This window comes from Enhydra lutris, unplaced genomic scaffold, assembly GCF_002288905.1.
Source record: "Enhydra lutris kenyoni isolate GAN:26980312 unplaced genomic scaffold, ASM228890v2 scaffoldscaffold9, whole genome shotgun sequence".
NCBI lineage: Eukaryota > Metazoa > Chordata > Mammalia > Carnivora > Mustelidae > Enhydra > Enhydra lutris.
The window spans coordinates 33141264-33168580 of NW_019154093.1; the positions used below are offsets into that span (position 1 = coordinate 33141264).

A 27317-nucleotide genomic window follows, 5' to 3' on the forward strand; every position below is an offset into this window, starting at 1 on the left:
CGGTTCCCTCTAAACTGATCTATAGATTGTTATCCCAGTTACTCAGTAGCCTTTTTCTCAAATAGAAATTTTTAAAGTTTGTACTAAAATGCAAAGGAGCTAAAATCTTACGAAAGAGCACAGCTTGAGGACTTCCTCTGTATGACTTCAAGATATACTATAAAGTCATGACAATCAGACAGTGTGGTGTGGACAAAATGGTAGGCAATAGATCACTAGAACAGAAGAGAGTCCCAGCATAGGCCCATACTTAAATGGTAAACTGATTTTTTTTTAATATTTTATTTATTTATTTGACAGAGATCACAAGTAGGCAGAGAGGCAAGCAGAGAGAGAGGGGGAAGCAGGCTCCTCGCTGAGCAGAGAGCCCGATGCGGGGCTCAATCCCAGGACCCTGAGATCATGACCTGAGCCAAAGGCAGGGACTTTAACCCACTGAGCCACCCAGGTGCCCCGGTAAACTGATTTTTGACCAAAACACCAAAAGAATTAAATAAGGAACAGAAATGTTGTTAGAACCATTGATTATCCATATTGGAAAACATGAAGCCTGATTCTTCCCTCGGACCATTGCTCTAAAATTAATTTGCAGCGTATCATAGGCCTAAATGGAAAAATGCAAGCCATAGATGATATCAACATAGATGACAGCAACAACGGACACAATAAGAAGTTCCATCTATTCTCTCCTCAAGAAGAGCATCAGTAAAACTGGCAATAATTATTAGAGAAGGACCAAGAGGAAGTTCTGGATTTGAATAAGTACAATAGCTGAAATGATTTACTAGAGCATAGCAGATTTGAACAGGCAGAAGAAAGAATCAACATGTTTGGAAGATAGATCAATTGAGATCATCCAGTCTGAAGAATAGAAAGAATAGAGAATGAAGAAAAATGCACCATAACAAATGTTGGCAACAGTGTGGAGAAACGGGTACCCTCATACACTGCTGGGAGGGAATTAAAGTGGTGCAGCTGCTTTGGAAAAATTTGACAGTTCCTCAAAATGTTAAACACACGGTTACCATAAGACCTGAGAATTTCACTCCTACCTATATATCCAAGAGAATTGAAAATCTAGGTCTATACACAAAGTTGGACGTTAATTATCATAGCAGCATTTTTCATCATAGCCAAAAGGGAAAGGACCCAAAGGTCAATCAGCTGATGAGTGAATAAACAAACTGTGGCGCAGCCATACAGTGCAACATTCTGTTGCTGTAGAAGGAATGGAGGACTGATCGTTGTCACTACATGGGTGAACCTTGAAATCATGATGCTAAGTGAAATAAGCCAGGCATGAAAGGAACATAGTAAATGATCCTGTTCGTATGAAATGTCCAGAATAGACCAGTTCATAGAGAACGTGAATAGTTACTGGGGGTCAGGGAAGTAGGAGTTGGGGAGTAATTGTTAACAGGTACAAGGCATCTTTTTGGATTGATGAAAATACTCTGGAATTCGATTGTGCAGCCCATGGGAGTATCCGCAAATGTTGGACTCGAGTAAAAAAAAAAGTCTGTCTGTACTAAATAGAGGGTAGCATTTTCACTCAGTGTTTTAGAGAGCTTAAAAGTATATAATGGTAAGAAAACAAGCTAATTATAGATCTCGTTCTAATTAGACAATTGAATGTGGGTATCCTATTTCTCTTGTTGATTATAACAATGGAGTATGGCCATTGAGCCATAGTTACTAATTTTCTCAAAAAGTGCATCTCTTAAATGTTTTCTTATTGAGAAAACTTAAAAAATAGATGAACTTAAAAATTTGTAGTAACACTTTAGCAATGATAGTAGCATTATAGTAGGCTCTATAATCCTCTAAGCTTGCATGTGTGGGGTTTTTTTTTTTTTGAAATTTTATTTTAAGTAATCTCTACACCCAATGTGGGGCTCAAACTCACAACCCTGAGATCCCTGAGATCGGGTTGTATGCTCTACCCACTGAGCCAGCCAGACACCCCATAATCCCGTTAGTTAGAATGTATAAATGGAGTTTGAAATGTCAGGTTCTCAAGTAACAGTAAGTAGGTACATCTATGTCAGATGGTTGGGAGAAGTCCACCTCAAGGGAAAAGACTTTGAGCCAATTAAGTTTTTATTAAATGCCTCCACCTAATATTTTATTATAATCTATCCAAAACAAGACATTTCCTGGGGCACCTGCATGGCTCAGTCATTAAGTGTCTGCTTTCAGCTCAGGTCATGATCCCAGAGTCCTGGGATGGAGCCCCGAATTGGGCTCCCTGCTCAGCGGGGAGCCTGCTTCTCCCTCTCCCACTCCCCCTGCTAGTGTTCTCTCTCTCGCTGTGTCTGTCAAATAAATAAAATCTTAAAAAAAAAAAAATGACATTTCCTTCCTCCCCTCCTTTAGTAAAATATGGTAAAATTGGTCACAATTCCCTTAGGTGGCTTTTCAGTTTGACATAGTCATGAGTATAATAATGTGAAGACTAATATAGGAATTATTTCAGTTGTTTAAGTTGTGGTTTAGGGTTTTCACTTGACACTTGCCAAACTGGTTAGCTGTCTAGCACGTGATGCGTTAGGGGAATACTGTCTACCTGCCTGTTGTACTCTTGTGTTGCCCTTGGTTCCAGGGGGTCTTTTCCTGCAAGGAAGCCGGTTGCCTGTTTCAGAGAATCAACCACAGAACGTGTACAAGACTCTATGATGAGAAAATAGGAAACAAAACTGAAAAATGAACAAAAAGGCTTGGGGTTCCTTCCTTTCATCTAGAGCCTAATGCTGCCACCTAGTGGGCAAAAGGTGCGGAGACTGGCCAAAAAGATTTGTGTGTGGACTGGTAGCTCGCAATCTGGTGACAAACGTCAGCTATATAAAATAGTTTTTAAAAACCTAAGTCTATAAATAAATAAAATCTTAAAAAAATGAAAACATAAGTCTACTTTAACAATAATTATGGAACCACAGGTTCTATTAACCCTAGCCAGTAATTTAGAAAATACTATAAAAATGATTTTTGCTAAAAACTGGAATTAAAACAACCATTTGGAATTTAGTTACCCTCATTACTTTAAAAATCTTTGTCTATAAGCCAACAGTTTTTTTAAGTGTTAAAAAAAAATTAATAGTGTATGGTATACTTAAATTGAAAGAGAGCTTTGAATTACTGCTCTCACATGTTAGCCTAATTTTTCAAAGCATCTTAATGTTGTATTTTGATATTTTACGAGTACTTTAAAAAAAAAAAGATTTATTAGTGGTAGGGAGGGGCAGAGGGAGAGAGTCTTAAGCAGGCTCTACGCTGAGCACAGAGCCCTACATGGGGCTCAATCTCACGACCCTGAGATCATGACTCAAGCTGAAACCAAGAGTTGGTCGTTTAACCAACTTTGCCACCCAAGTGTCTAAGAGTCCTTATTAAACATACTTAAACGTAAGATAGAGAACTTATATAACCTGGCACACTGAAACTAGTGAGGCAGTCAAATTTTACTTTTATTTTTTGGAATGTGCTGCAATACTTTCAGAGGATCAGTCCTTAAATTCAAAGTTAAGATTTAACATTATGCATGAGGAAAAGTAGCTGAGAAGCAAAAATCAATGTGAAAATTGAAAACATCTATGCATATATATGAAGAAGAGCTATTTTATTGTTAGCTGTATCTTTAATGTCACAAAACAGCGAAGTTGGTTTTAAAAACAATTTTAACTGGGGAGAAGAGAAAAACGGTATTTAAATAAAATTTTAGAAGTGAACTATGGTTAATGCAGAAAAGATGAATTAATTCATGTTTCTCTAGGTATAAAGTCTAAAAGCCGGACTTGAAGCCGTGAGAAAGGAATATTAAAGGGTTGCTACAGATTCTAGAAGAACTAGTGCAGTTGCTCACACTAGGCTCTCCATCTAATCTACCTCCACGAATGAGGTAAGACTTGGAGAAGCTGAAATGGGGCTAACGGCAAAAGTGAGGCTGAGGAGCCCTAAGGAGAGGCAGAATTTTTGAAAAACCAATTTGATTTTGTATTTCAAGGACTATACACCATGTGTTCCAGTCCTTTCAGAAGAGCAGGAACGATAACTAGCGTGACCTTGGGCCAGCAGTAGGGGAGCCGAACCCAGTCCGCTATCAGCATGAATCTCCCAAAGGAATCTCCCTGGGGACGAGTCACAATCCCAGTTCTGTGAATTCTGCCCAGACTTTTTTTTTTTTTTTTAAAGATTTTATTTATTTATTTGACAGAGATCACAAGTAGGCAGAGAGGCAGGCAGAGAGAGGGGAAGGGAAGCAGGCTCCCTGCTGAGCAGAGAGCCCAATGTGGGGCTCGATCCCAGGACCCTGAGATCATGACCCGAGCCGAAGGTAGAGGCTTTAACGAGCCACCCAGGCGCCCCATGACCAGACTTTTAAAACCAGCCTTCAGTTCTGTTACGGAACTGAGCTTAAATACTGAGCTTAAGACACACTGAAAGTATTAAACTTTGGCAGTCCAAAAATGAAACTGCAATCTACATGGGACTAGAGGACTAGGGACTAAAAGGAAATTAGTCTACATTTATATGAAGATAAAAATATTTGCTTTAATTAAAGGAAGAAAATAAGAGTCTTTAAATCCAAAAATAAAAGAGCAACTGCATAGTTACAGAATGAGCTTCATACCGACTAAATGTGTACAAAAATGTGTTTTTAGAAATAAGGCAGATGGGATTAATGAAAAGGACAGCAGAGTGAGAAAAAATGGGTTGGATTCATGGCTCTAACATTTAATAACCTTGTGATTTCAGCCAGGTCACCTAAAGTATCTGAGCGTTTGTTTCCACATCTGTTCAGTGGAGATCATTCCTTTTCTGTTTACTACACAGGGCTGATGTTAGTGTTACAGTGTAGAATATCATCATTATTAAATTTTGTCTATTTCTCTCCCAAATATATTACGGTTGGGATATTTTGCTAATTTGATTTACATCTGAATAGTAGACATTCTCTTCTGCTCAGTGTCTTTCTCTAGTCTCTCCAAAGCACAAATGCCCATTGAAAAAAATTTTTTTTATTTTCAGATTTTCAAAGTACACCACTTTCTCACTCTTTTATTCCATGTAAAATTTTAACCCAAAGTTTTAAATCACATCTAATCTCTAATCACATTGCCCACATGTATGTATCTATTGCCTATCTCTTCTATTACCCCATTTTTTAGGGAGCTGCTTATTACATTTCCCAGATTACAAAATCAAACTTATTATTCCATTTATAGTCCTTAGCTTGGCATTCCAGCCCCTCCATGACGAGGCCAGCTCACCTTTCCAACCTATCTGCTCCACTCTCTTCCGTGACTCAGCCACTGAGTGCCCTCCCAGGCCTGCGACTTCCTGCCACCTGCCTGTGCTCAGGCAGCCCCTCTCGGCCAGACGGCCATTCCCGCTCCCCTCATGTCCACATCTGATCCTCTTCAGATCCATCCATGTGCCTTCTCATCCATACAGATTTTGTCCATATTTCTCAAACTCTCCTCTCTCATTTTCCCTCCTATGAGAAGCTTGAGCTCTTCACCTCTGTGTCTCATTTGGCATGGTGGCGTTCTCCTTTTAGAAATAAGTGTTGCGCTTTTCTTACTCCCCCTCCTAGGATATGAGCTTTTGGAGGGCACACCTCAAGCTTCGTTTATCTAGGTAGCCCCTTAGCACACAGCCCCGTGCCCTCAATAGTTAGTCTAGGAAGGAATGGATGTCTGTATCCTGCAAATATGAACTAGAAAGAAGAGTGTTTGCCTGCTTTATACTCTTCCTGTCTTTTGTGGTTTTCCCTTTTTCTGATGTTTGATCCAGATTTATTTCTCTGAGAACACTGAGCCTTGTTTCAAAATCTTAATCAACTATCATCACTTCCCAATGCACCCAGCAGTCCTTGCACTAACAATTAAATGTTTGATAAATGCATATTTATCAGTGCATATCAGAAATATGTTAGTGCATATCAGAAAAATGTTCTTTTTCCCCATGTCCTATGGGTGATAATGTTGTCCATTTTCCTTTCCTCTTCTTACTGATCTTCCCTGTGCCACTTGGTAAAGTGTTTTGCTGATCTCCTGCCTCTCACTTGATTCTTCCTGTGAATGTAGCACTACTGGGAAGTCTCTCCGTGAAGACACCAATTACATTTCTTCCCTGGCTTCTGAGAATAGAGATAGTATAGAAAGAGAGGAAAATTCAGGTTATTGATTTGCTTTATACTAAGACAGGAAATACGGACTACTACACAGCAGGAAGAATCACCAGAAGGGAACTCAAAGTGTGCTATTTCCAGATCCCAGAGTTACTTGTTATTTCTTTCCCTGTTATCTTTGAAAAACGATCAGGTTATCAAACAAGTAGCTTTTCAAAATTTAGTTTAATGGACAGATCATTCGTTAGAGGAAGAACACTAATAAGAAAAAGAGTTCTTTATACCTGAAGTCAAGGGTCTGAAGGTGTTAGTGGTCACAGTCTAACACATGATAAGATCACCAGACCAACCAAGGGGCTCAAATGAAAAATACAGCCAAGGAAAATTATTAGAGGCTTCATAGTGGAGGAATTAGGGTCTTCGTATACAATTTTGTTGCAATCTAAATCTAGGGTGGAATTTCTTTTTTTTTTTTTAATTGAGCTATAGTTGATATATAACATTTTTTAGTTTCAGCTCTACAACATAATATTTGCATATATTGTGAAATGATCATTATAGGAAGTCTAGTTTAACATCCATCACCACACAGGGTTACAAATTCTTTTCTTGTGCTGAGAACTTTTAAGATCTACTCTTTTTTTTTTTTTTTTTTTAATTTATTTGACAGATCACAAGTAGGCAGAGAGTCAGGCAGAGAGAGAGACAGGAGGAGGAGGCAGGCTCCCTGCTGAGCAGAGAGCCCGATGCGGGACTCGATCCCAGGACCCTGAGATCATGACCTGAGCCGAAGGCAGAGGCTTTAACCACTGAGCCACCCAGGCGCCCCTAAGATCTACTCTTGTAGCACCTTTTTTTTTTTTTTTTATAAGATTTTATTTATTAGTGCGTGAGAGAGAGCATGAGCAGGGGAGAGGGCAGAGGGAGGAGGGAGAAGCAGACTCCCCACTGAGCAGGGAGAACGATGTGGGGCTCGATGGCAGGACCTTGGGATCATCATCTGAGCCGAAGGCAGACACTTAACCAACTGAGCCACCCAGGCGCCCTTCTTGTAGCGACTTTTAAACATACAACACAGTATTATTATAGTTATCATGCTGTGCATTGTATCCCCAGGACCTACTTGTCTATTAATGGAAGTTTGTACCTTCTAACCACCTTCACCCATTTCACCCACCCCACTCCCCACCATCTCTGGCAACAACCAGTCTCTGTTCTGTGTCTATAGTTTCCTTTGCTTTCTTTTCTTTGTTTTTTAGATTTCACCCATGAGATCATATGGTATTTGTTTTTCTCTATCTGACTTATTGACCACAACGACTTCAAGCTCCATCTGTATTGTCACAAATTGCAAGATTTTCTCCTTTTATGGCTGGATAAGCTCGCTCTCTCGCTCTCTCTCTCACTGTGTGTGCATGAGTGAGAGAGAGAGATTCTCTGTATCCATTCATCCATTGATGGACGCTTAGGTTGTTTTCATTTTTTGGCTATTGTAAATAATGCTACAGTTATCATGGGGACCAGATACCACTTATGAGTTAGTGTTTTTGTTTCCTTCAGGTAAATACCCAAAACTGGAATTGCTACATTGAATGGTAGTCCTATTTCTAATTTTTTGAGGAACCCCTCTACGTTTGTTCATAGTGGCTGTACCAATTTACATTCCCACCAGGAGTGCCTAAAAGTTCCCCTTTCTGCACATCCTCACCAGTATTTGTTAATCCCATCTTTTTTTTTTATTAAGTTTTTAATGTTAATTCCAGTATAGTTTTTGATAGTAGCCATTCTACTAGGTATGAGGTGATATTTCATTCTCACTCCCTCCATGACTGAGCCCAGAATGTCTTTCCAACTTCATTTGCCATTACTCTCTTCCATGTACGATCACAGGCTTATGAATTCCTGCTGTCTGTGGTTTTGATCTGCATTTCCCTGATGATACTGCTATTGGACATCTTTTTGTGTACCTTTCGGCTATCTCTACATCTTTAGACAGTTGTCTATTCAGATCCTTCATCCATTTTATAATTGCAGTTGGGTTATTTGTTATTGAGTTGCATGAATATTTTATATATTTTGGACATTAACCCCTTATCAGATATATGATTTGCCAATATTTCCTCTGTTAGTAGGTTGTTTTTCATTTTGTTGATGGTAACCTGTGCTGTGCAGATGCTTTTCAGTTTCTTACACTACCCCTTGGTTTGTTTTTTGCTTTTGTTTCCTTTAACTTTTGGTATTAAACCCAAAAAATCATCACCAAGACTGGTGCCAAGGAGTTTACCACCTATATTTTCTTCTAAGAGTTTTATGGTGTTAGGTTTGCTTAAAAATCTGCTTATAGTCTTAAGGGGGTTCCCTTGCATAACAACTTGCTTTTCTCTTGCTGCTTTTAAGAGTCTCTCTCTGTCTTTACTATCTAATAGTTTAATTAAAATGTGTCTCAGTATAAGTCTCTTTGAATTCATCTTGTTTGGTACTTGAGTTTTATGGACCTGGATGTCTGTTTCTTTCCTCAGGGTAGGGAAATTTTCATCCATTAATTCTTTGAAAAGCTTTCTGCCCCTTTTGCTCCCTCCTTTCCTTCTGGGACCTCTATAATGTATATATTAATTTGTATGATGGTGATCCATAAGTCCCTTAAACTATCTTTGTTCCTTTTTTTTTTTTCTTTTTTCCAATCCTGATTGGATGAATTCCACTGACCTGTCTTCAAGTTCATGAATCCTTTCTTCTGGTTGCTCAGTCTCCTGCCGAAACTTTCTGTCGAATTTTTTCAGTTGTATTCTTCAGCTCTGAGTTTTGTGTTTTGTACATTTAAGATATTTCCTATGTTGAATTCTCACTTTGTTCATGCATTGTTTTCCTGAACTTTTTGACTGTTATTTCAAACTCCTCTCAGGCAAATCACTTATCTCTGTTTAACTGCAATCTGTTTCTGGATATTTATCTTGTTCTTTTGTTTGCAACACATTTCCCTGTTTCTTCATTTTCTTTGACTCTCTCTGCTGGTTTCTGGACATTAGATAAAATAGCCACCTATCCCAGTCTTGACAGAATGGTGTTGTGTAGGGATGAACCTGGCCTGAACTCTTAGTTGTCCCTCAAACTCTTGTGGTTGTCCAAGCCTCCTCTTCTGTTGTTAGTGACTCCCAGTAGTTGAGAGTATGCTAAAACGTGTCCATGTCCTAAAAGGATGGGTCACAGTTAACACCTAGATGCAGGCTGATTGGAACCTGGACACTCAGGCAGGCAGGTGGAAAAGTATGTAGTTAAACCTCTTCCAGGGAGAGCTAGAAATGGAAGTTCTGCCTGTTCCCTCTGTGCTGGGCCCAGGTATATAGTCATAGGTGGGGCTAGAGAGGATGTTCTTGCATCCATTAAGAATTTGTGTTTTTTTATTTGTTTATTTGTTTTCTACAGTACTGTGGTACTCATGAATATAAGTTCTGTTGGCTCTCAGAGTCAGGCTATCTAGAGATCATCCCTTGGGTGGCAGCCATAAAATCTGGGCACAGACATGTTTTTAAAACTCCTTCTAGGGAAACACTGGTGGTTTGCAGTGGGCTGGAAGGAGCAGATGGGTTTGGTTTTTGTTTTATTGATGCTTTCCTTCACTATGCAAAAATTTTTAGTTTGATGTAAGCCCAATTTTATTTTTTATTCGTTGGTTTTGAGGTTTTTTTGCTTTTGTTTTCCTTGGAGGAGACAGATCCCAAAAAATATTGCTAAGTTTGATGTCCAAGAGATTACTGTCTGTTTTCTTATATTAGTTTTATGGTTTTAGGTCTCACACTTAGGTCTTTAACCTATTTTGAATTTATTTTGTGTATTGTGTAAGGTGATTCAGTTTCAATATTTTGCACATAGTTGTCCAGTTTCCTCAGTACCATTAATTGAAGAGACAGTACTTAACTGTGTATTTTTGCCTCCTTTGATGTAGATTAATTGACCATATAAACATGGGCTCTCAATTTTGTTCCACTGATCTATGTATCTATTTTTGTGCTAATACCATTCTGTTTTAATTACTACAGCTTTGTAATATAATTTGAAATCTGGGATTGTGATACCCTCAGCTTTGTTCTTCTTTTTCAAGATTGTTTTGGCTATTTAGGGGCTTTTTTGTTTCAGACAAATTTTTGGATTTTTTTATTGTTATAGTTCTGAAAAAATATTGTTGATATTTTGATAGTGCATTAAATTAGTAGGGTGCTTTGGGTATTATTGACATTTTAAGAATATATTCTTCTGGAGCACCTGGGTGTCTCAGTCATTAAAAGTCTCTGCCTTTGGTTCAGGTCAGACAATCCCAGAGTCCTGGGATAGACCCCCCACATCATGCTTTCTGCTCCACAGGAAGCCTGCTTCTCCTTTCCCACTCTCCCTGCTTGTGTTCCCTCTCTCTCTCTGTCAAATAAATAAACAAATATCTTTTTTTTAAAAAAAAGAATATATTCTTCCAATCCATGAGCATGGTATATTTTTCCCATGTATTTGTGTCATCTTTGAGTTCTCTCATCAGTGTCTTATGGTTTTCAGAAGATAAGTCCTTCACCTCCTTGGTTAAATTTATTCCTAAATATTTGATTATTTTTATGCAATTGTAAATGGGAATTTCTTCATTTTCCTTTCTGTTATTTCATTATTAGTGTATAGGAGTGCAACATATTTCTGTATCTTGATTTTGTATTACACAACTTCCCTGAATTAACTTATTATTTTTTTAAAAGATTCCTTTTAGAGGGGCACCTGGGTGGCTCAGTGGGCTAAAGCCTCTGCCTTCAGCTTGGGTCATGATCCCAGGGTCCTGGGATCAAGCCCCGCATCGGGCTCTTTGCTCAGCGGGGAGCCTGCTTCCTCCTCTCTCTCTCCCTGCCTCTCTGCCTACTTGTAGATCTCTGTCAAATAAATAAATAAAAATCTTAAAAAAAAAAGATTCCTTTTAGAGAAAAAGAGAGTGTGCTGAGGGAAGGGGCAGAAGGAGAGGGCAAGAAAGAATCCTAAGCAGGCTTCACACCCATGACAGGCCTCATGTGGGGCTTGATCTCATGACCCTGAAGTCATGACCTGAGCCAAAATTAAGAGTCAGATGCTTAACTGACTGAGCCACCTAGGTGCCCCTGAGTTAATTAATTAATTCTAACAGGTTTTGGTGGATTCTTTAGTATATATAGTATCCTGTTCTCTGCAAATATTGACAGTTTAACTTCTTATCAATATGGATGTCTTTTCTTTTGTCTGATTGCAATTGTTAGGACTTCCAATAGCACCTTGAATAAAAGTGGCAAGAGTGGACATCCTTGTCTTATTCCTGATCCTAAAGGAAAAGCTCTGTTTTTCATCATTGAGTATGTTAGCTGTGGGTTGATATAGATGGCCCTACCACAACTGGGGTATGTAGTGTGTTAACATCCCTTACTATTATTTTATTACAGTCAGTTTCTCCCTTATGTTTGTTAATATTTGCTTTATATAGTTAGGTGTTCCTAAATTGGGTGCATAAATATTTACAGTTGTTACTTCTTCTTGGATTGATCCCTGTATCAATATGTAATGACCTTTTTTTCTCTTGTGACAGTCTTTTGTTTTAAAGTCTATTTTATCTGAATATTGATAACCCAGCTGTAGGGTTTGTTTTGTTGTTCTTTTGGGGTTTTTTTTGCTTCCATTTACATGAGGTAACTTTTTTCTGTATCTTCATTTTAATCTTTATATGTCTTTATGTCTAAAGTGAGTGTTTTGTAGGTAGCATATAGATGGGTCTTTGGGTCTTGCTTTTTTTATCCATTCTGTGTTTTTTGATTGGACCATTTAGTGCATTTACATTTAATTATTGGTGTGTTCATTGTCATTTTGTTAACTTTTTTTTCCCTGTTCCTTTCTTCTTTTGCTCTCCTCTCTTATGATTTGATGGCTTTTCTTGAGTGTTATGCTTAGATTCCTTGCTCTTTACCTACTATAGGCTTTTGGTTACCACTGGGTTCGTATGTAGCATCCTATGTGTGTACAGCAGTCTATATTGGGTTGATGGTCACTTAAGCTCAAACACGTTTTAAAAGCATGGAATTTTTACTCCCTCCATATTTTATGTATATGATTCTATATTTTATGTATCCCTTGACTAATTTTTGCATATATTTACTACTTTAGTGTTTTAATATCCTTACTGGCTTTGTGATTGAAGTACTACCTTTACTATGTTTACTTTTCCCAGCAAAAGGTTTTCCTTTCATAATTTTCTTCTAGTTATGGTCTTTTCTTTCTACTTAAAGAATTCCCTTTAACATTTCTTGTAAGGCCAGATATAGTGTTCTTGGTAGTCAGTTTTATCCTGTCAGCACCTTGCGTGTTATCAACCACTCCTCTACTCTGTAAAGTTTCTGCAGAAAAATCAGATGATAGCTTTATGGGGCTCCTCTTGTAATTGTTTACTTATCTCTTGTTTTTAAGATTCCCTCTTCATCTTTAATTTTTGCCATTTTAATTGATATCAGTCTTGGTGTGGACATCCTTAGGTTCTTCTTGTTTGGGGCTCTGTTTCCTGGAACTGAATGTCTGTTTCCTTCCCCAGATTTGGAAAGTTTTCAGATGTTATTTCTTCAAGAAGTTTTGTTGACTTCGTCTCTCTCCTCTCCTTCTGGGAAGGAATAATAATGTTATTATGCTGGTGACGTTGCAGAGGTCTCTTACTCTGTCATTATTTATTCTTTTCCCTGTTCAGCCTGGTTGCTTCACATTACCCTGTCTTCCAGATCCCTGATCCATTCTTCTGTATCCTCCCATCTATTGATTCCACTAGTGTATTGCTCATATCAGCTTTTGTATTCTTCACCTCTGATTGTTTTTATCTTTTCTATCTCTGTTGAAGTTCTGAGTTCATCCACTCTTCTCTCAAAGCCCAGTGAGTATGACCATGACTTTGAACTCTTTATCAGGCATATTGCTTATCTCTGTTTTGTTCTTTTTCTGTGATTTTTCTTTCATTTAGGACATATTCCTTTGTGTCATTTTGTCTAACTCTGCATTTGTCTATATATTAACTACTTAATACATAGTTATGTCTCCTGATCTTGAAAGTAGTGGCTTTGTGTAGAAAGGGCCCTGTTGTAAACTGTTCCTAGGCACTAGAACCAAGCACTTCAGGGGTGTTCCCTGTGTGGACTTCATGTGCCCTCCTGTTGTGCCTGAGCTATAACAACTCTAAGTGCCCTGTGAGGCCTGGTTGCAGTCAGTAGTGGGGGCACTGGTGGCTGGGGTTTGCTTTCTGGACTGCTGGTTTAGAGGCCTAGCTGCAGCCACCATAGCCTCACTGGTGGGCAAGGTTGGCACTCAGCCCAGCTATCTGCATAGTAATGAGCCACTGTGACTACTGCATGTGTGCTGGTGCAGAGGGTTTGCATCCCGCCCCTGCCCAGGGCAGGTCCATCAAGGAATGATGTGGTGGGGCATATAGTGCTAGCTAGCAAGGTAGATTGAAGAGTGCTAGAACTGACTCCTGAAGGCCTCTGGCTATCTAGGCTGAGGAAAGGCAAGAAAAATGGTGCCAGCCAGCACTTTTATTTCCAGAAAAAAATGCTGCAGATCCCTGCCCCACTGACACATGCCCTAAAATTAGTTAATAAATCTCCACATATAGCCCAGGTACTTTTCGAACCCTGTCTTACACACTGTGTGCTGGGCCGTTGTTTGGCTTGTTGGCTCTTTAAGGGCGGAGACTCCGTTTCTTACAGCTCTCCAGGTCTGCTGGAGGTAAGCCTTGCTGATTTTGAAAGCCAGGCATATGGATACTCACCTTCCCGGTGCAGGATTGGTGGTGTTTGGTGTGGGCTGTGATCCCCTTGCTCCTCTGTGCTTATGATGTCCCTCCTGTGTGTGGGTAGTTGTGCTGGGGTTTGGTTCCATATTGCATTTCTGTTCCTTCCTTTCTCAGTGTAGCCTTCTCTCTGCTATTAGCTGTGGGAGAACTGTCAGTCTTCAGGTCATCCTTCAGAATTAGTTGCGTAGATGTTGTTGCTGCCTCTATGGGATGAAGTAAGCTCAAGATCTTCCTATTGCTACCACGTTTGAGCTCTGGTGTGTCTTGAATTCCCTGTGCACACCTGAGTTTCACCTGGGTCTGGAACTATTTGTTTTTACACCTACTCGTGTACTGCCACTTCTGTTACTAATCTGATATGCAGTTCAACTTCTTACCCATTCACCTTTCTCAGAGGAATATGGTCATGTCACACAGGTATTCTGAGTCAGTGGGGTTTAACTAGGTGGGGGCAGCGGAAGCAGTACAATTGCTTTTTTTTTTTTTTTTTTTCTGTGGGTGGAGGGGAGAGGGCACTCAGAGGCTGGTTTGTATTTTTTTTTTAAGTTCCACAAGTGATTTTGATATAAAAATCTTAATCTGTTTTAACTTTTTGATAGATTTGCTATTTATCCTATTTTGGTTTTAGGCCAAATCAGAAGAATTGCTTTTCTTATAAACATCGTTAGTGAATAAACCAACTTTTAATTTAGATATTAGCACTGTGCTTTTTCTCATAGGTATCCTCTTTGAGAAATGAAAAGCGAGGCTCATCATATCTCATCTCTGCCCCAGAAGGTGGTTCTGTGGAATTTGTTGACCAGCATTCTCAGGGCACAGGAGCATATTACATGGAAACCTACTTAAAAAAGAAGCGCGTATACTGAGTTAAGTTCTCTTCTCATAACCTCATAAGGTTTTTGCAGTATCTCTGCTGTTCATCGCTGCCTTAACTACATTCAGACTAGCCATATCCTTTAAATACGGGTTTCTAATTTCCCAGAAGGAACTGTATCGTGCAGCAAGCAGAATTGCCAAATAAAAAATAAGTAGCAATAAGATAAGACAATGGAGGACATTTTCCATTACAATTAGATGCATCTTAATTGGTATTAACTTATAGTCCATTGGAGAAAGTAACAATGTTCCAATATTCCTTGTTTAGGACTGGGAATAATTTTGACACCATATATAAAAGTATGAAGCAATAAATGGGAAACGGTCTTGTTTCCTGAGCCTTAGAAAAATGAATTTCTTATATGCCAATGTGCATTTCAATCTACTTTCCCTAGAAGTAATCTCATTTGTAGATTTTTAGACCTTTTCCTAGAACTACAAGAGTGCAAGTACAAAATGCAGTGCTGGTAGTGTTATAAAGATGCTCTACATGCAAACTAATTACCCTGTATCAGCCCTGCAATATAAAACCCAGAGTGATAGTGATGTCCAAGTTCTACACAACTACAGATGCTTTACTTTTAATGTTCTCTACCTACCATTTATACCTTTTGTGAAAAACGAGCTATTTTTGAAAAAAAAAAGTAGCTTTGGTGAAATAATTTCAGGGGTTGGCTGACTACACCCTGGGGTCAAGTTCAGTCCTCCACTGTTTTTATACTGTCTGCAAGCTAAGACTGAGGTTTACATTTTTAAATGAAGTAGAACAGATTTGAATTAAGTTCTGTGAAATTCAAATTTCAGTGTCCATATATGAAATTTTATTGGAACACAAACATGCTCATTCATTTACATACTCTCTAGAGCTACTTGTGTGCTACAGTGGCAGTGCTGAGTAGCTCTGACCGAGACCACATGGACTGCAAAGCCTAAAATATTTATTGTCTGGGCCTTTATGGGGGAAAGTGTGCAGACCCCTGGTCTAATGGCACTAATTCCCTAATCTTTTAACTTCTGCAACAGACTTGTAAGTGGCAAGCAATGTAGGTTTCTATGTCTGATTTCATGGCATAAACCAATGATGATCTAATTGCTAGAACAAGGCCTATTTTGATCCTCAAATGCCCTATTTCCCCAGTATAGTTCAACAGTCAATACTGCTCTTTCTGGAGGAGCACTATGGAGTAACAAATATAACAGTTTTGAGCTAGTGAGTTATACCTCATTTTCTGCTTTGTCTCTTATTCTTTTGTAGTGTTAGGCTGAAAAATTATCAGCCATTTAAGTCAATTTACTTCGGCAAGAATTGTGTTTATTGCATATAACTTTTGACATCACCATTTCCCCGAAGACTTTGGTATTAAACACATGAGAAACCCTTTGCCACCTAGAAGTTTCCAGGTTTGTTCCTTATGATCCTAGTCTTTTTGAAATCAGATCATTACATATCTTCTAGTAAGTACCCTATTCTAATGATCAAGTTTAAAATTGGTATGACTTTAAAGAAATTGGTCTAATTTGTTTCATACATTAACTTCTACTTGAAAGTGACAGCTAGAAAGTTAATTACGAAGGATTGGCATCAGTCAGTTATGACTCAGCAGATGCATAACGGTTTCTCCATGTTCTGCGCTTCTCCTTCCCATTTCCTATCACATTAAGCATCTTCAGTGCTTAGTCACACCTCTGATAATACAACCAGCAGACGGTGAATTTTAACTCAGAGCTGCAAAATGAAAGCAGGAAGAGGGTGAAAGAATGAAGTACTTTGGATGATAGCCCATGGGGATCTGCCCTGTCACTGGGTAGAACAGAGAAGTACAAATCAAGTGGTGTTTGTATTAAGGACCACTACCAAACTCCCCACCCCCCTGCAACGTCTATACTGTTATTTTTCTATGTAAACATATTGTTTGAATGCTTTGAAAGTAAAATCTTAATATTAAAAGGCATATGCATGTGAAGTCTCTAGTATATTTATTTGTATAAAGAGTAAACAAAGTGCATATAGAGTGGCCACAGGTTTGACACAGACAGAGACCTTGGTGATGTCGGGTTATTGAATAAATTTAAATGGCAAGTTTATTGCTGCCATTGAATCAATCCAGAACGCTCTTTCAGGCTCAATAGGTGAAAAGTAATGATCTCAAACAAATGCTAGATAGCATTAACAAAAAGTTTTTCAGACTCTTGGTCAAGTTCTTAGGGTTCACATTGAATCAGAGATTAGACACTTTTGATCACCCAGCTACCTCCAAGCAAACAGAAAACTGTCTAGTAGCTGCTGAACTCTTGCAGGTGGATGGTTAGGCACGGAAACACGGACTGGCTGCACACAGCCTCCAAAGCCAATGCTGCAACAGCTCGCCGCACAGTGGTCGAGTTAGCGAAGGACTGACAGGAGCATTTCTGAAAAGCACATAGGCTAGCATCCGGGGGTCTTGGAGTCCGTTCTGCCTAAAGGGCTCCTGGGTAGGAAAGCGCTGCCACAGGCCTGGTTCTCAAGAGTCAACAGCAGCAGAGTCTTTATCCCGCCGCCGTCCCCGGCTCTGACCAGTTTCCTTAAGCGTCAGTGCGGCTGGTCACCCGTGGGGATAGGAGCAAAGCCACTGAAGAAACAAAGTTTAAGCCCTACTGGTGACAGGAATACACTCAGCTTTGTATAGAAACAATAGTCTACTAACTGCTATCTAATATTTCAAGAACGCCTGGGCTAGCACTGTAGAGACCCTGAAATCTGAGGGCATGTCTGAGTACTGGCAACATCCGTCAACCTCTCTCGGAAAGCATTTCCGACCAGCCGGGAACAGGGCTGCTGTTGGCTCCCCTCATTCTCTGGTAAGCAAGCGGGGCAGGGCACCAGCCAAACAGCATGGTGCTTTCCGTTCTTTCCAAAAGGAGGAGTGCTTAAGTGCTTTCTATTGTTTCTACTGTTTGTGTTACAGGGGCCAAATTTCAAGAGGGAAGTACTTACACATAATAAGCACCACAGTGTGCCTTACATACCCAAATACAAATTTTTTTCCATTAAAAATTTTAAATGGCTTGGGTATTGGTTGGGGAAGGAGGACTTGATACACAAGAGTTTAAATGTTACTCATGCTTCTTATTTTAAAAGTGCTTCAAATCCTTCGATAAGGTTCTGAAAAGTTGTCCGATTGGATGGTTGGAACTCCCAGCATTTTCTCATAAGTTGATAAACCTGTAAGAAGAGGGAAAAAAAACTTTTTGGAAATGGACTTTTCTTATTACTCAAAGTATTATTGATGAACAATCTATCTTGAGAAGCTCATGAATCGACCTTCCAAAAAGTCCAGGTCATCACATCTCAGTGTAGATGCTAAATGTCCTCAGTGGTTGTTCTCTGATGCTTACAAACTCTTCAGTGCATCTCCAACAGTCTTAAGAGTTGGCCTTAAAGACTCAAATCACTTTAGAATACAAAAAACTGAATAAATGTCATAAATGATACTGACGAACATGCAATTATAGCTGACCCGCGAACAACACGGATTCAACTGTGCACATCCAGTTATACACCGTTTTTTCAATAAATATGATCTAGTGCTATAAATATATTTTCTCTTACCATTTTTTTCTCTTGTTATCAGTAAAGCTCTTGGTCAACAGCAGACTTAAGTTTTGGGTAATCCAAAGTCACCTCCCTTAATCCCATGTGAGTCAACTCTCTATGAACGGGTCACATTTGGGCTACAACAGACTGTGCTCCTGTGATCCTTGAGGGTGCTCACTGAGGTGAGCCTACTTTTGGAGGGAATCCTTACTTTAACTTGTGGCTGTCACCTGCCCCAAAGATGGTTTTTCAGATGTCTGATCTGAAATTCAGCTTCAGAAAATTACTTTAAAAACAACTTTTTTACTTCTTCCCACCCCTTCACCCAAACCCTTGCTGGATAACTCAAGCCCTGAAAACATAACATAAATTGAATGTTACTGTAAAATGGCCCCCAAATACCTCATCTGGACAGTGAAGTGGACAAGGCAAACGTTTTCCTTCTTTTAATGTATTCACAAGTCTTGTGACTGTCATCTGGCCATGAGTTGGGCCTATCATTTTCAGGAACAACTATGTAAAATCAAACCAAACCAAATATTTTAGTACATATTTATATCAACAGATTAAAATAAGATTTCTAGAATCTTAATTTCTGGAAATTAAGATAATAAAAAGGCTTTTCTCCTTAGTAATTATTTTTCCTAAAGATTTTATTAGAGGTAGGAAACAGCAGAGGGAGAGGGAGACTCCCTGTTGAGCAAGGAGCCTGATGCAGGGTTAGATCCCTGGACCCTGAGATCATGACCTGAGCCGAAGGCAGATGCTTAACCCACTGAGCCACCCAGGCCTCCCTCTCCTTAGTAATTTGAAATGCAAGCCCAGAATCTTGATTAGCTCTCAATGATTAGTCCGTAATCGTGCTCTCAGACTTTACCAAACCATCCCTTCCCCTGGTTGAAGAGCCAGTCTCAGTGAAAATGATCTCATTAATAAATACCTCAGGCTCAAATAAGGCCCTCCCCACTGCCCCCTTATTCTCCCAGGAAACTGTCCCTGGACTCCTCACACAGGTAAGATCCTTGAAAGTTAAGCAGCATTTTCTAGAACTTGAGCTTCTTGTGAAATGAGGACTTGAGAGGGCCACAAGTGTCAAGTGACAAACCATGTTAAATGGAAAAGTGATACTTTCCACTGCAACACCCTAACTGGATTCCATTTAAGAACAAAATTTACACATTTTCAATGGGTGCCAGGTGTGGACGAAGGGACAAAGAAGCCTTACCGCCATGGGGCTGTAATCTGAGTCGCAGTAAGTAAGCAACTCATGCAGAGTCACTCCAAACGACCAGACATCAGAGGCGATGTAAAATTTACACTGAATTAAACATTCGGGAGCATACCTGAAAGAAAGCAGACCATGAAACTACAGAGTAACTCCAAAAAATCACTCCTTCGGCTTCTCTCAGAGTTGAACATTCTAATCACACATCTGCTGAAGCACACATCTGACCCGAACACCACCACCATCACAGGCTCGCCGTGGCACACGTCCACTCTGAAGAAGTAGACAGTTCATGCTCTCTGCTCCACAGAGCAGGTGCTGTCCATGTGGAGGAGGCAGAGGATGACATGCCCCAAGTCATGCGCCAAGTCACTTCTTGCCAAGAAGTTCAAAATTAGTTAGCAGTGACCTCACTGTGCAGCCTTCTCCCAAGGTCCGCTGCCTCGGTGGATGGCACCCTACTTCCCGCACCAGAAACGAAGGCACCCCCATATCCAATCTCCCAGATGCTTCTCAAACCTACTCCATTCTCTTAAGCCCCACCGTCACGTCCTAACCACTGCCCTAGTTCACACCCTCACTGGCTCTGGCTGAATCAGACTCCCTGACTCCAGTCTCGCTCCCCTCCCATCCCTAGTGGTCTTTTTAAAGCAACAGCTGCCATTCTTACCCCTCCAGCGATATATCCCAACGCTCAAAGCTGGAGTGCCAGCTCTGCAGCTCCACTTCCAGGGCTCCGCCGGAGCAGTCCTCGAGCGCACCCACTTCGGGATGTGGCCCCACCGAGCGGATTCGGATGCGGGTCCCAGGATATTCACTGCTCTTGTCTCACTCCTGCTAGTCACACATGCTTTCTTCTACCAACCTTACGAACCCATTGGATCTTTTAAAGCCTTAACAGGACTTCCAGAAAACCGAGCCTGAACCCTTCTCTGCTTTTACCACCATGAAACTGGCTGCCTGATCCATTCAATTCTAAACTCAGTCTGCTTGCTCTTCTGCCGGCAGATCTTCTGCACGGATCTTTTGCACCCGGCACAAAGTCTGGCCCTGATCCACATTCATGAGGGAACGAAGGCTTAGGCTCCTCGGGTGGAGAGATCCAGGCTTGTGTCCATGCGGGATACACCTCGGAGGTGCTCTTTTGTTCTACAGGAGCCTTGGAGTAGAGGCCTAAAGAACTTCTCCCTTGGATGGCATTCCAGGCTGCAAGGGGTCACAGGGTGCACCCTCCTGACCAAGACACCCCGGTGATCCCTGAGCAGACAGCCAAGTTCCCTGTAGACTGCTCTGCTCTGCGCTGTCTGGGATCTCCCTGAATCTGTCAGCGCCCACTTCCTCAACTCGTTCCCGCCACTTCCTCCTTCCTACCCTCCAGGCCTCCTGCGCAGGCATGCGACCCCTGCAACTACTAACGGTTTCAAGGACCGTGTCAGAGGAATGCCGTCTCCTGGGAAGCTGGCAATGCTCGGCCACCAGGCGGCTGGCATCCCCCACTCCTTGGAAGATGGTGTCGGATGAACTCAGGCATTTCTGTGTGGGATGCCTTCAGTGAAACAGCCCAACAGGTGTTTCTCAAAGGCACAGATCAATTTCAAATGTGGGAAGTTGTTTCTAACCTTGACTGGGACAGGAGGACCAGACGGAGAGACATTAACATAACATTAGATTCAGTTACCAAAACACAGGGCTGTCCCGATCATCCTTGACGGTGTAGTACTCTTTGTCAGTTTCGATTGCTTTGGTCAAACCAAAGTCTCCAATTTTCACTTGGTGCTCACTCTCGACGAGGACATTTCTTGCTGCCAAGTCCCGGTGAACGTACTGCCGAGAACCCAAATAGTCCATCCCCTGAGGGAGAGAGGCGGAGGGAGAGTGCATTTGATAAAGGTCGGTTCACTGTATCCATCACTGCTTCCCGAAAAAGCACCAATGTCATTTCATTTACCTGTCACTTCTTTGTTGTTTTTAATGCAAGAATAGCAAGACCAACCCAATTCAAAGAAATACACATTAAGTCAGCCATATTAGCAAATCAGTTTTCTGAGTACAAGCTAATTTTCATCCAAATCATGCAGCACAAAACGAACCCAGGTACAATTACTGGAAAGCTTCCCACTTGCAGACTAATTGCAACCCAAGTACCCAGGACAGAGTGCCTGATTTTTTAATCTTTAACTTTTTTTGGTTTTGTTTTTTTACCTTACAAATCTGAACGGCGTATTTTAATTGCTGTTTGAGGTTAATTTTGTTCTTATTCTTTGGAAGATATTCCTTAAGGCTTCCTGAAGGCAGAAATTCCATGATGAGCTTAATACCATTTCCTCCTGTTTAGAAAAAAACACCCATCAGCACAAGGTCTCGGGATGAAGGAACTGTGGGAGAGTAGAGGGTTGCAGGATCTGGAGAGGCAGGCCCTATGCTGATTTCAGTGTCACCCCTGAATCACTACTGAAACCCTTAAGCTCCAGAGCCTTGGGATCCTCAGCAACGAACGGAGACACACAGCTCCTGTACACACACAGCCCAGTTGTCAGCACCCACTGAGCTCACAGTGCTCTGCAAACCACTGCAGATGACTGATTTTTAAAAAATTATGAGCCACAACATTTCATTACCCATTTTAGGCACAATATGTATTCTATTGGCTTGTAAAAAAAGAAATGTTATTTAGTCAATACTGCTTTCCACCTAGACAATGAAAGATCCCACTAGGGCTTCATCAGAATAAGAAAAGTAGACAGCGGTGTCCGCTTCATAGGGCCCGAGTGCGAATACTGGGACGAGTGAAGTCCAACCTCCGGTACCGGAGGGAGAACGCTGGGGGCATCCCTGGCGGCGGGGGCAGCTGGACGGCTTCCCTGGCAGCTCCACACGGAGGGACAGGACCGTGCATATGACAGCATAGCCCCAGAACTCCTGTGAACCACCAGCGAGCATGTCCAGGTGGCCCAGATAAGGCTGACGGCACTGCCTGCTCACGCTGGCTTTCCAACCCCAGATAGTCCCTTTGTCTTCAAACCAGCCCCACTGTGCCCAACATACCGTCTTCCGTACAGATGCCTTTGTATTTCACAATGTTCTCGTGATAGAGGTTCCTTAGGATTTCAATTTCCTTCTTCAGATCAGCTATGTGGTTGCCTCCACTCTCGGGCTTCAGGGACTTCACCGCCACTTGCTCCCCAGTATTGTCCCCCTCAGGGTCATACCTGCAGAGCTCAACCTTCCCAAAGTGGCCCTAGAAGGAAAGATCCACGTGCCTGATGAGCCCCATGCGGAGCCAGCAGAAACACGTACATGATGCCTGCTCCTTGTGCTGCTCCCAGAAAGGTCAAGGGTGAGCAGCAAAGCCCAACTTTACCGGTGGCAAGCTCCTACCTGGCCCCTTCCTCCCATGGCCTCACAGGCCATCCTCTCCATGACTGGACTAAGACAAGGAGGTATCAGGGGACTGGGAAACTGACACGTCAATCCCAGTTTCCATGGAAATATAACCCAAAAGGAAATGAAAGTGGTTTCTGGCCCCATAGGAAGTATGTTTACAAGACATGGGCTCAGATGCCGACAAGCCACTAGACAGTGATGTGGGCCCAATCACCCCATCCTCTGAGCTGGCTCCGGAGGGGCTCCATGCACACAGCAGCAGCAGTCTCGTGGGGACGGTGTGAGGAACAAGGATGCTGTGCCTGTAAAGCGTCACACAGGAGGCACCCAGCATGGGCCGCAGCCCATGTTCACTTAACCGAACTACAGAAAATCGGGACAAAGACATAAACTGCAATAACTTTTCTGGCCCCACTAGCTGTTCAGAAACTCCCATTCAAGGTCCAGGGAAAAGATGACACTCTATCTGGCCTGTGTAGTAATGAATCCCCCATTTAAGCAGCCTAGCCAAATACAGCCACCCAGGGAAGTCCCAGACAAGGATTTTTCTGTTTCTACCCCATCTCGACCTATTCCCCTAGCTCTCTCCCTTCCCATTCTCTTCATCCCTCAGGGAAGAATCAAGTCTGGAGGGAGCAGACCAATATCCTGTGTGCACATCCAGCCCCCTGGACAGGCAGGCATATGTGTGCCTGTCAAATGGAGAATTGCTTGGATTCAGCCGGCCCCAAGGAAATGCATAAACCTCTCATGAACCTTGGCCCTAAACGAGAGACAATGGAGAGTGGCTTTGGACACAGAGAGAGGTGACAGGGTCAGTGGGCCACTCCAGCCTAACTTGCCTCTCCCAAGTCACGGATCCTCTTCAAGAACCGCTTTTCAAAATGTGTGGGATCTACTTCGGTTGCCGGCTTTCTTTCAGAAACAATGTCTGGATCTAACAGAAGAGAAAAGAAACCACATTACAAAGGAGTGACTGGCATTCATGGGCCCCTCGTTATTCACCCGCTCCCGTGGGCACTGGCTGTTCTCAGGTACGGAGCACGACTATCTTACTCTGCTCTTCTAGTTTGTTGATGTCTCTCATGATGGCTCGGAAGAAGGGTCTCTGGTTGGGGTCATAGTTCATGCAGCGTGTCATGAGGTCAGCCAGCTCCTTACAAGATGGCGTCACTGGCCGGCACCGGCTTTCGTAGAATCTCTCTTTCTGTAAAGAAGAAAACCACATGGAAGAAACCAAAGGAACCAGTCACTAACGTTTTAGACCCAGTTACCACCCCTAATTTAATTCCCAACTGCTATACTTCAATGTAGATTTCATAAACATGTGTGTTACTGCTGCCTCACTGCTGCCTGGGGAAATCTTAGTCTCCCCACAGAAACCCACAAGGAAGATGGGCAGGATACCCCAGCCCAGAACAAGCTGTGTTCCCGGGAAGTCATGCAACCTTCCTGGAATACAACTTGGCCATATGTGTAACAACCTTTGGATTCTTCAAATCCTTTGACTCATTAATTCCAACTATCGAATGACTCAGAAATAAGTCAGATACAAACAAAGATTTATGTTCAAAGATATCCCCTGCAGAATGAGATAGAACATTACAAATTTAAAAACAACCCAAATGCCAAATATAAAATTAGTTAAGTAAATTTGAACTTACTGAGATAACTCTTACATTAAATTTATGAAATTTTAAGACATATTTAACTGCCTAGAAAAGAACTCATGATATTAAGAAGTACAGCCTATATATCTATATCTATGGTAAAGAAACTCAACAAGTATCTGTTATTTTTGATGACTAGCGGGCATTTAAAATCAGAGCCAAGTAATATTATAATGTTCTACCAGCACATATTGTGTGCCTGGCACTCTACATGCATTATTAATCTTCACTACAGCCCCGCCCAAAAAGTAGGTGTTATTTATATTCATTTTACAGATGATGAAACTGAGGCTGAGGGCAGTTTAGTGACACTTTCGAGGTCACACACCCAGTAAGCCTGTGGAGGGGCTTCAAACAGACATCCACCTCCTCCCACAACATGAGGCTTCCCGACGGAGACTTCGGTTGGCTCGTACCCTGGACAGCAACTGCTCACCTCAATCAGGGTCTTGTCTTTCAGAGGGATCTCGCCATTGTAGCAGATTTCCCAGAGTGTGGTTCCAAAGCTCCATTTGTCAGCAGCCACACTCAGGTTCTTGGAGTCTTCAACACACTCGGGAGCAATCCACGGGATTCGTTCTATGCACTCTGGAAAAAGATGGGAGATGTTTCCAGATCAGTTTCCGGAATTGCCTGGGGAGTAAATCATAGTCATTGCAGCAGGAACTGTGAACTAAGGAAGCAACTAGTCTAAGCAGTGTTTCCAAACACGGTCTACGGCTACACTGGTTCCTGGGGAGCTGGAAAAGGTGCCGTCTTCCGGCCCCTCACCCTTAGCACTTCAGATCCATCAGTCTTTATCAGGGCTGGCAGGTGTGTCTGTTTATCACACGCCCCTGGGAGGGTCATGCAAGGCCAGTCTTCTGAAGCTCTGGCCTCAGACAGAGCAAAGCACCCAGGGTAGATGCCAACACCCTGGGGAAGGAGAACCAACGCTTGAGAAAGGAAAGACAGGAGGAGAGGCACACACACCCAGGCCAGGCCTGGGCTAATCTCACGCACTCTGCACAATCCACCTGTTGTGCTGTGCTTGATTTCTGTGGGAAAGGCAAGGGAAAAAGACTGACATGAGGTTCTCCTACATCGCTTGCCCCTGGCTACTTTGCAGCCCTGTTCGGGCTTCTGGCCAAGACAAGCGATGGGAACAGACACCCCTGCTGCATCCAGAGAAATGTCCCTTAACAAATGCTGCAGCCCCCTAGCTCCTGCTGCAAAGAGAGACAGGCGGGCCATTCCTGAGCAGGGCACTCCTGGTCAAGCCCACCTCACTGACTTACAGAGCCCACAGGAAACCCCAGTGCCTCCCTGAGTCATACTCCAGCCCCAGCTGGATGACATCCCTTTCTCTCTGAATGCACACAGCATTCAAATGGCATCTCTTGTGGGGTACCCAGGCTTCTCCATTTGCTCTGGAGTCTCCTGTGTCTGTGTCTCAGACGCTTGCTGAGGACAGGAGCCTTGACAGATTCAGGGCTGAATCTGCACAGACTGTGGGAAGTTGGGTGGGTGATAAGCATGACCCAGGCATGAAAGGAGGCTTTCCATTCCCCTTCTAAGGAATGGATATTTTAGGTCTTATTTATAACGCTTGTTTTCATCCTGGTTCCCTTCCAAATGTGGCCCGTTCTTTGAATTACAGAGCAAAACTCTAAGCTCCAGGCAGTGTGCTTGGTGCTGGAAACTGCCGGACAGCAGAGGTCAGGGCCCCAGGCCCAGGGACTCGCTGATATCCCGGATATGACCTTCTAGCACAACTGTGCAGCGCTGTTTTCGGGGTCTCAGCTCCCAGGCCTGCGCCTTCCTATGGAGCACCACAGCTCACGATAACCTCAAAGCACACAGGACCGCAGCAATCACCTGGGTGCCTCCCCAAACAGCTCGCCAACTCCAGTTGAGCACCAAGGAGACCCAGCTCCTCCTGACATCCTCTGACCGCCCCCAGGCCCAGCAGCCTCCTTCTGTGCTACCCCAGCACCTGGAGCAAAGATGTGCCTTGGCTGAGCTGTGTTTCTCCCTCCACTCGGTTAGCTCCCCGAGGGCAGGGACTGGCCCTCCCTCAGCTCCACATCTCCCCCGGCCCCCAGGGCACAGCAGCAGCACCAAGCCTGTCCACTAAAGTGTCTTTCTCAAAAGGAAACACACCTGAGCACTAGCCCCCTTCTCTCTGCTGGTCTGACCCTAATTAGAGCAGGGGTATGGAGAGTGGCAAGGTGGAGGGCAGGAATGGGAAATAGGGTGGGCAGGAAGGGAGACACACCTTGCCTGGACAGCACGGTAATGGGGATGCCAGGGTCACTGAGCTTGATGAACGGGCCACACTCGCTGTCAATGCCCTCACGGGCCAGGAGAAGGTTTTTCGTGCACACATTTCCGTGGACCAGGTCTTTGTCCTCCTACAGAGGGAAAAGAGTGAAATCAGTCCGGCTGCCCGTGGGGCAGCCTCTCCTCCTTCCCTCACTCCCTGTTTCCAAGCCTGGCCCCTCGAATCATCTCTCCATATTCCCCAGGGACAGCCAGGCCCAGGCAGCGTCACTCTCCCCCAATTATCTGTGTGACTTGGGCACATTATATCATGGCCTTCTGCCCTAGTTCTCTCACCAGCAAACTGGGGATAATGGTGGAGCAGGCCTCCTAGGACT

General features: G+C 42.5%; 2 protein-coding genes across 2 annotated transcripts in view; one reads left to right on the forward strand and one right to left on the reverse strand.

Annotated features, from left to right (window-relative positions):
• Positions 1 to 14815, forward strand: part of LOC111143514 (ribonucleoprotein, PTB binding 2) — an 87905-nt gene extending 73090 nt beyond the window's left edge. The window contains exon 12 of the mRNA XM_022497324.1: positions 14669 to 14815. Coding sequence (XP_022353032.1) covers positions 14669 to 14815 — 147 coding nt within the window. The remainder of the gene's footprint in view (positions 1 to 14668) is intronic.
• A 1970-nt stretch (positions 14816 to 16785) lies between these two features.
• Positions 16786 to 27317, reverse strand: part of LOC111142881 (Janus kinase 1) — a 125120-nt gene continuing 114588 nt past the window's right edge. The window contains exons 16-25 of the mRNA XM_022496274.1: positions 26936 to 27071; positions 25115 to 25266; positions 24065 to 24215; positions 23851 to 23945; positions 22670 to 22862; positions 21827 to 21951; positions 21303 to 21475; positions 19625 to 19742; positions 18802 to 18912; positions 16786 to 18027 (exon numbers count right to left, since the gene is read on the reverse strand). Coding sequence (XP_022351982.1) covers positions 17932 to 18027; positions 18802 to 18912; positions 19625 to 19742; positions 21303 to 21475; positions 21827 to 21951; positions 22670 to 22862; positions 23851 to 23945; positions 24065 to 24215; positions 25115 to 25266; positions 26936 to 27071 — 1350 coding nt within the window. The 3' untranslated portion in view covers positions 16786 to 17931. The remainder of the gene's footprint in view (positions 18028 to 18801; positions 18913 to 19624; positions 19743 to 21302; positions 21476 to 21826; positions 21952 to 22669; positions 22863 to 23850; positions 23946 to 24064; positions 24216 to 25114; positions 25267 to 26935; positions 27072 to 27317) is intronic.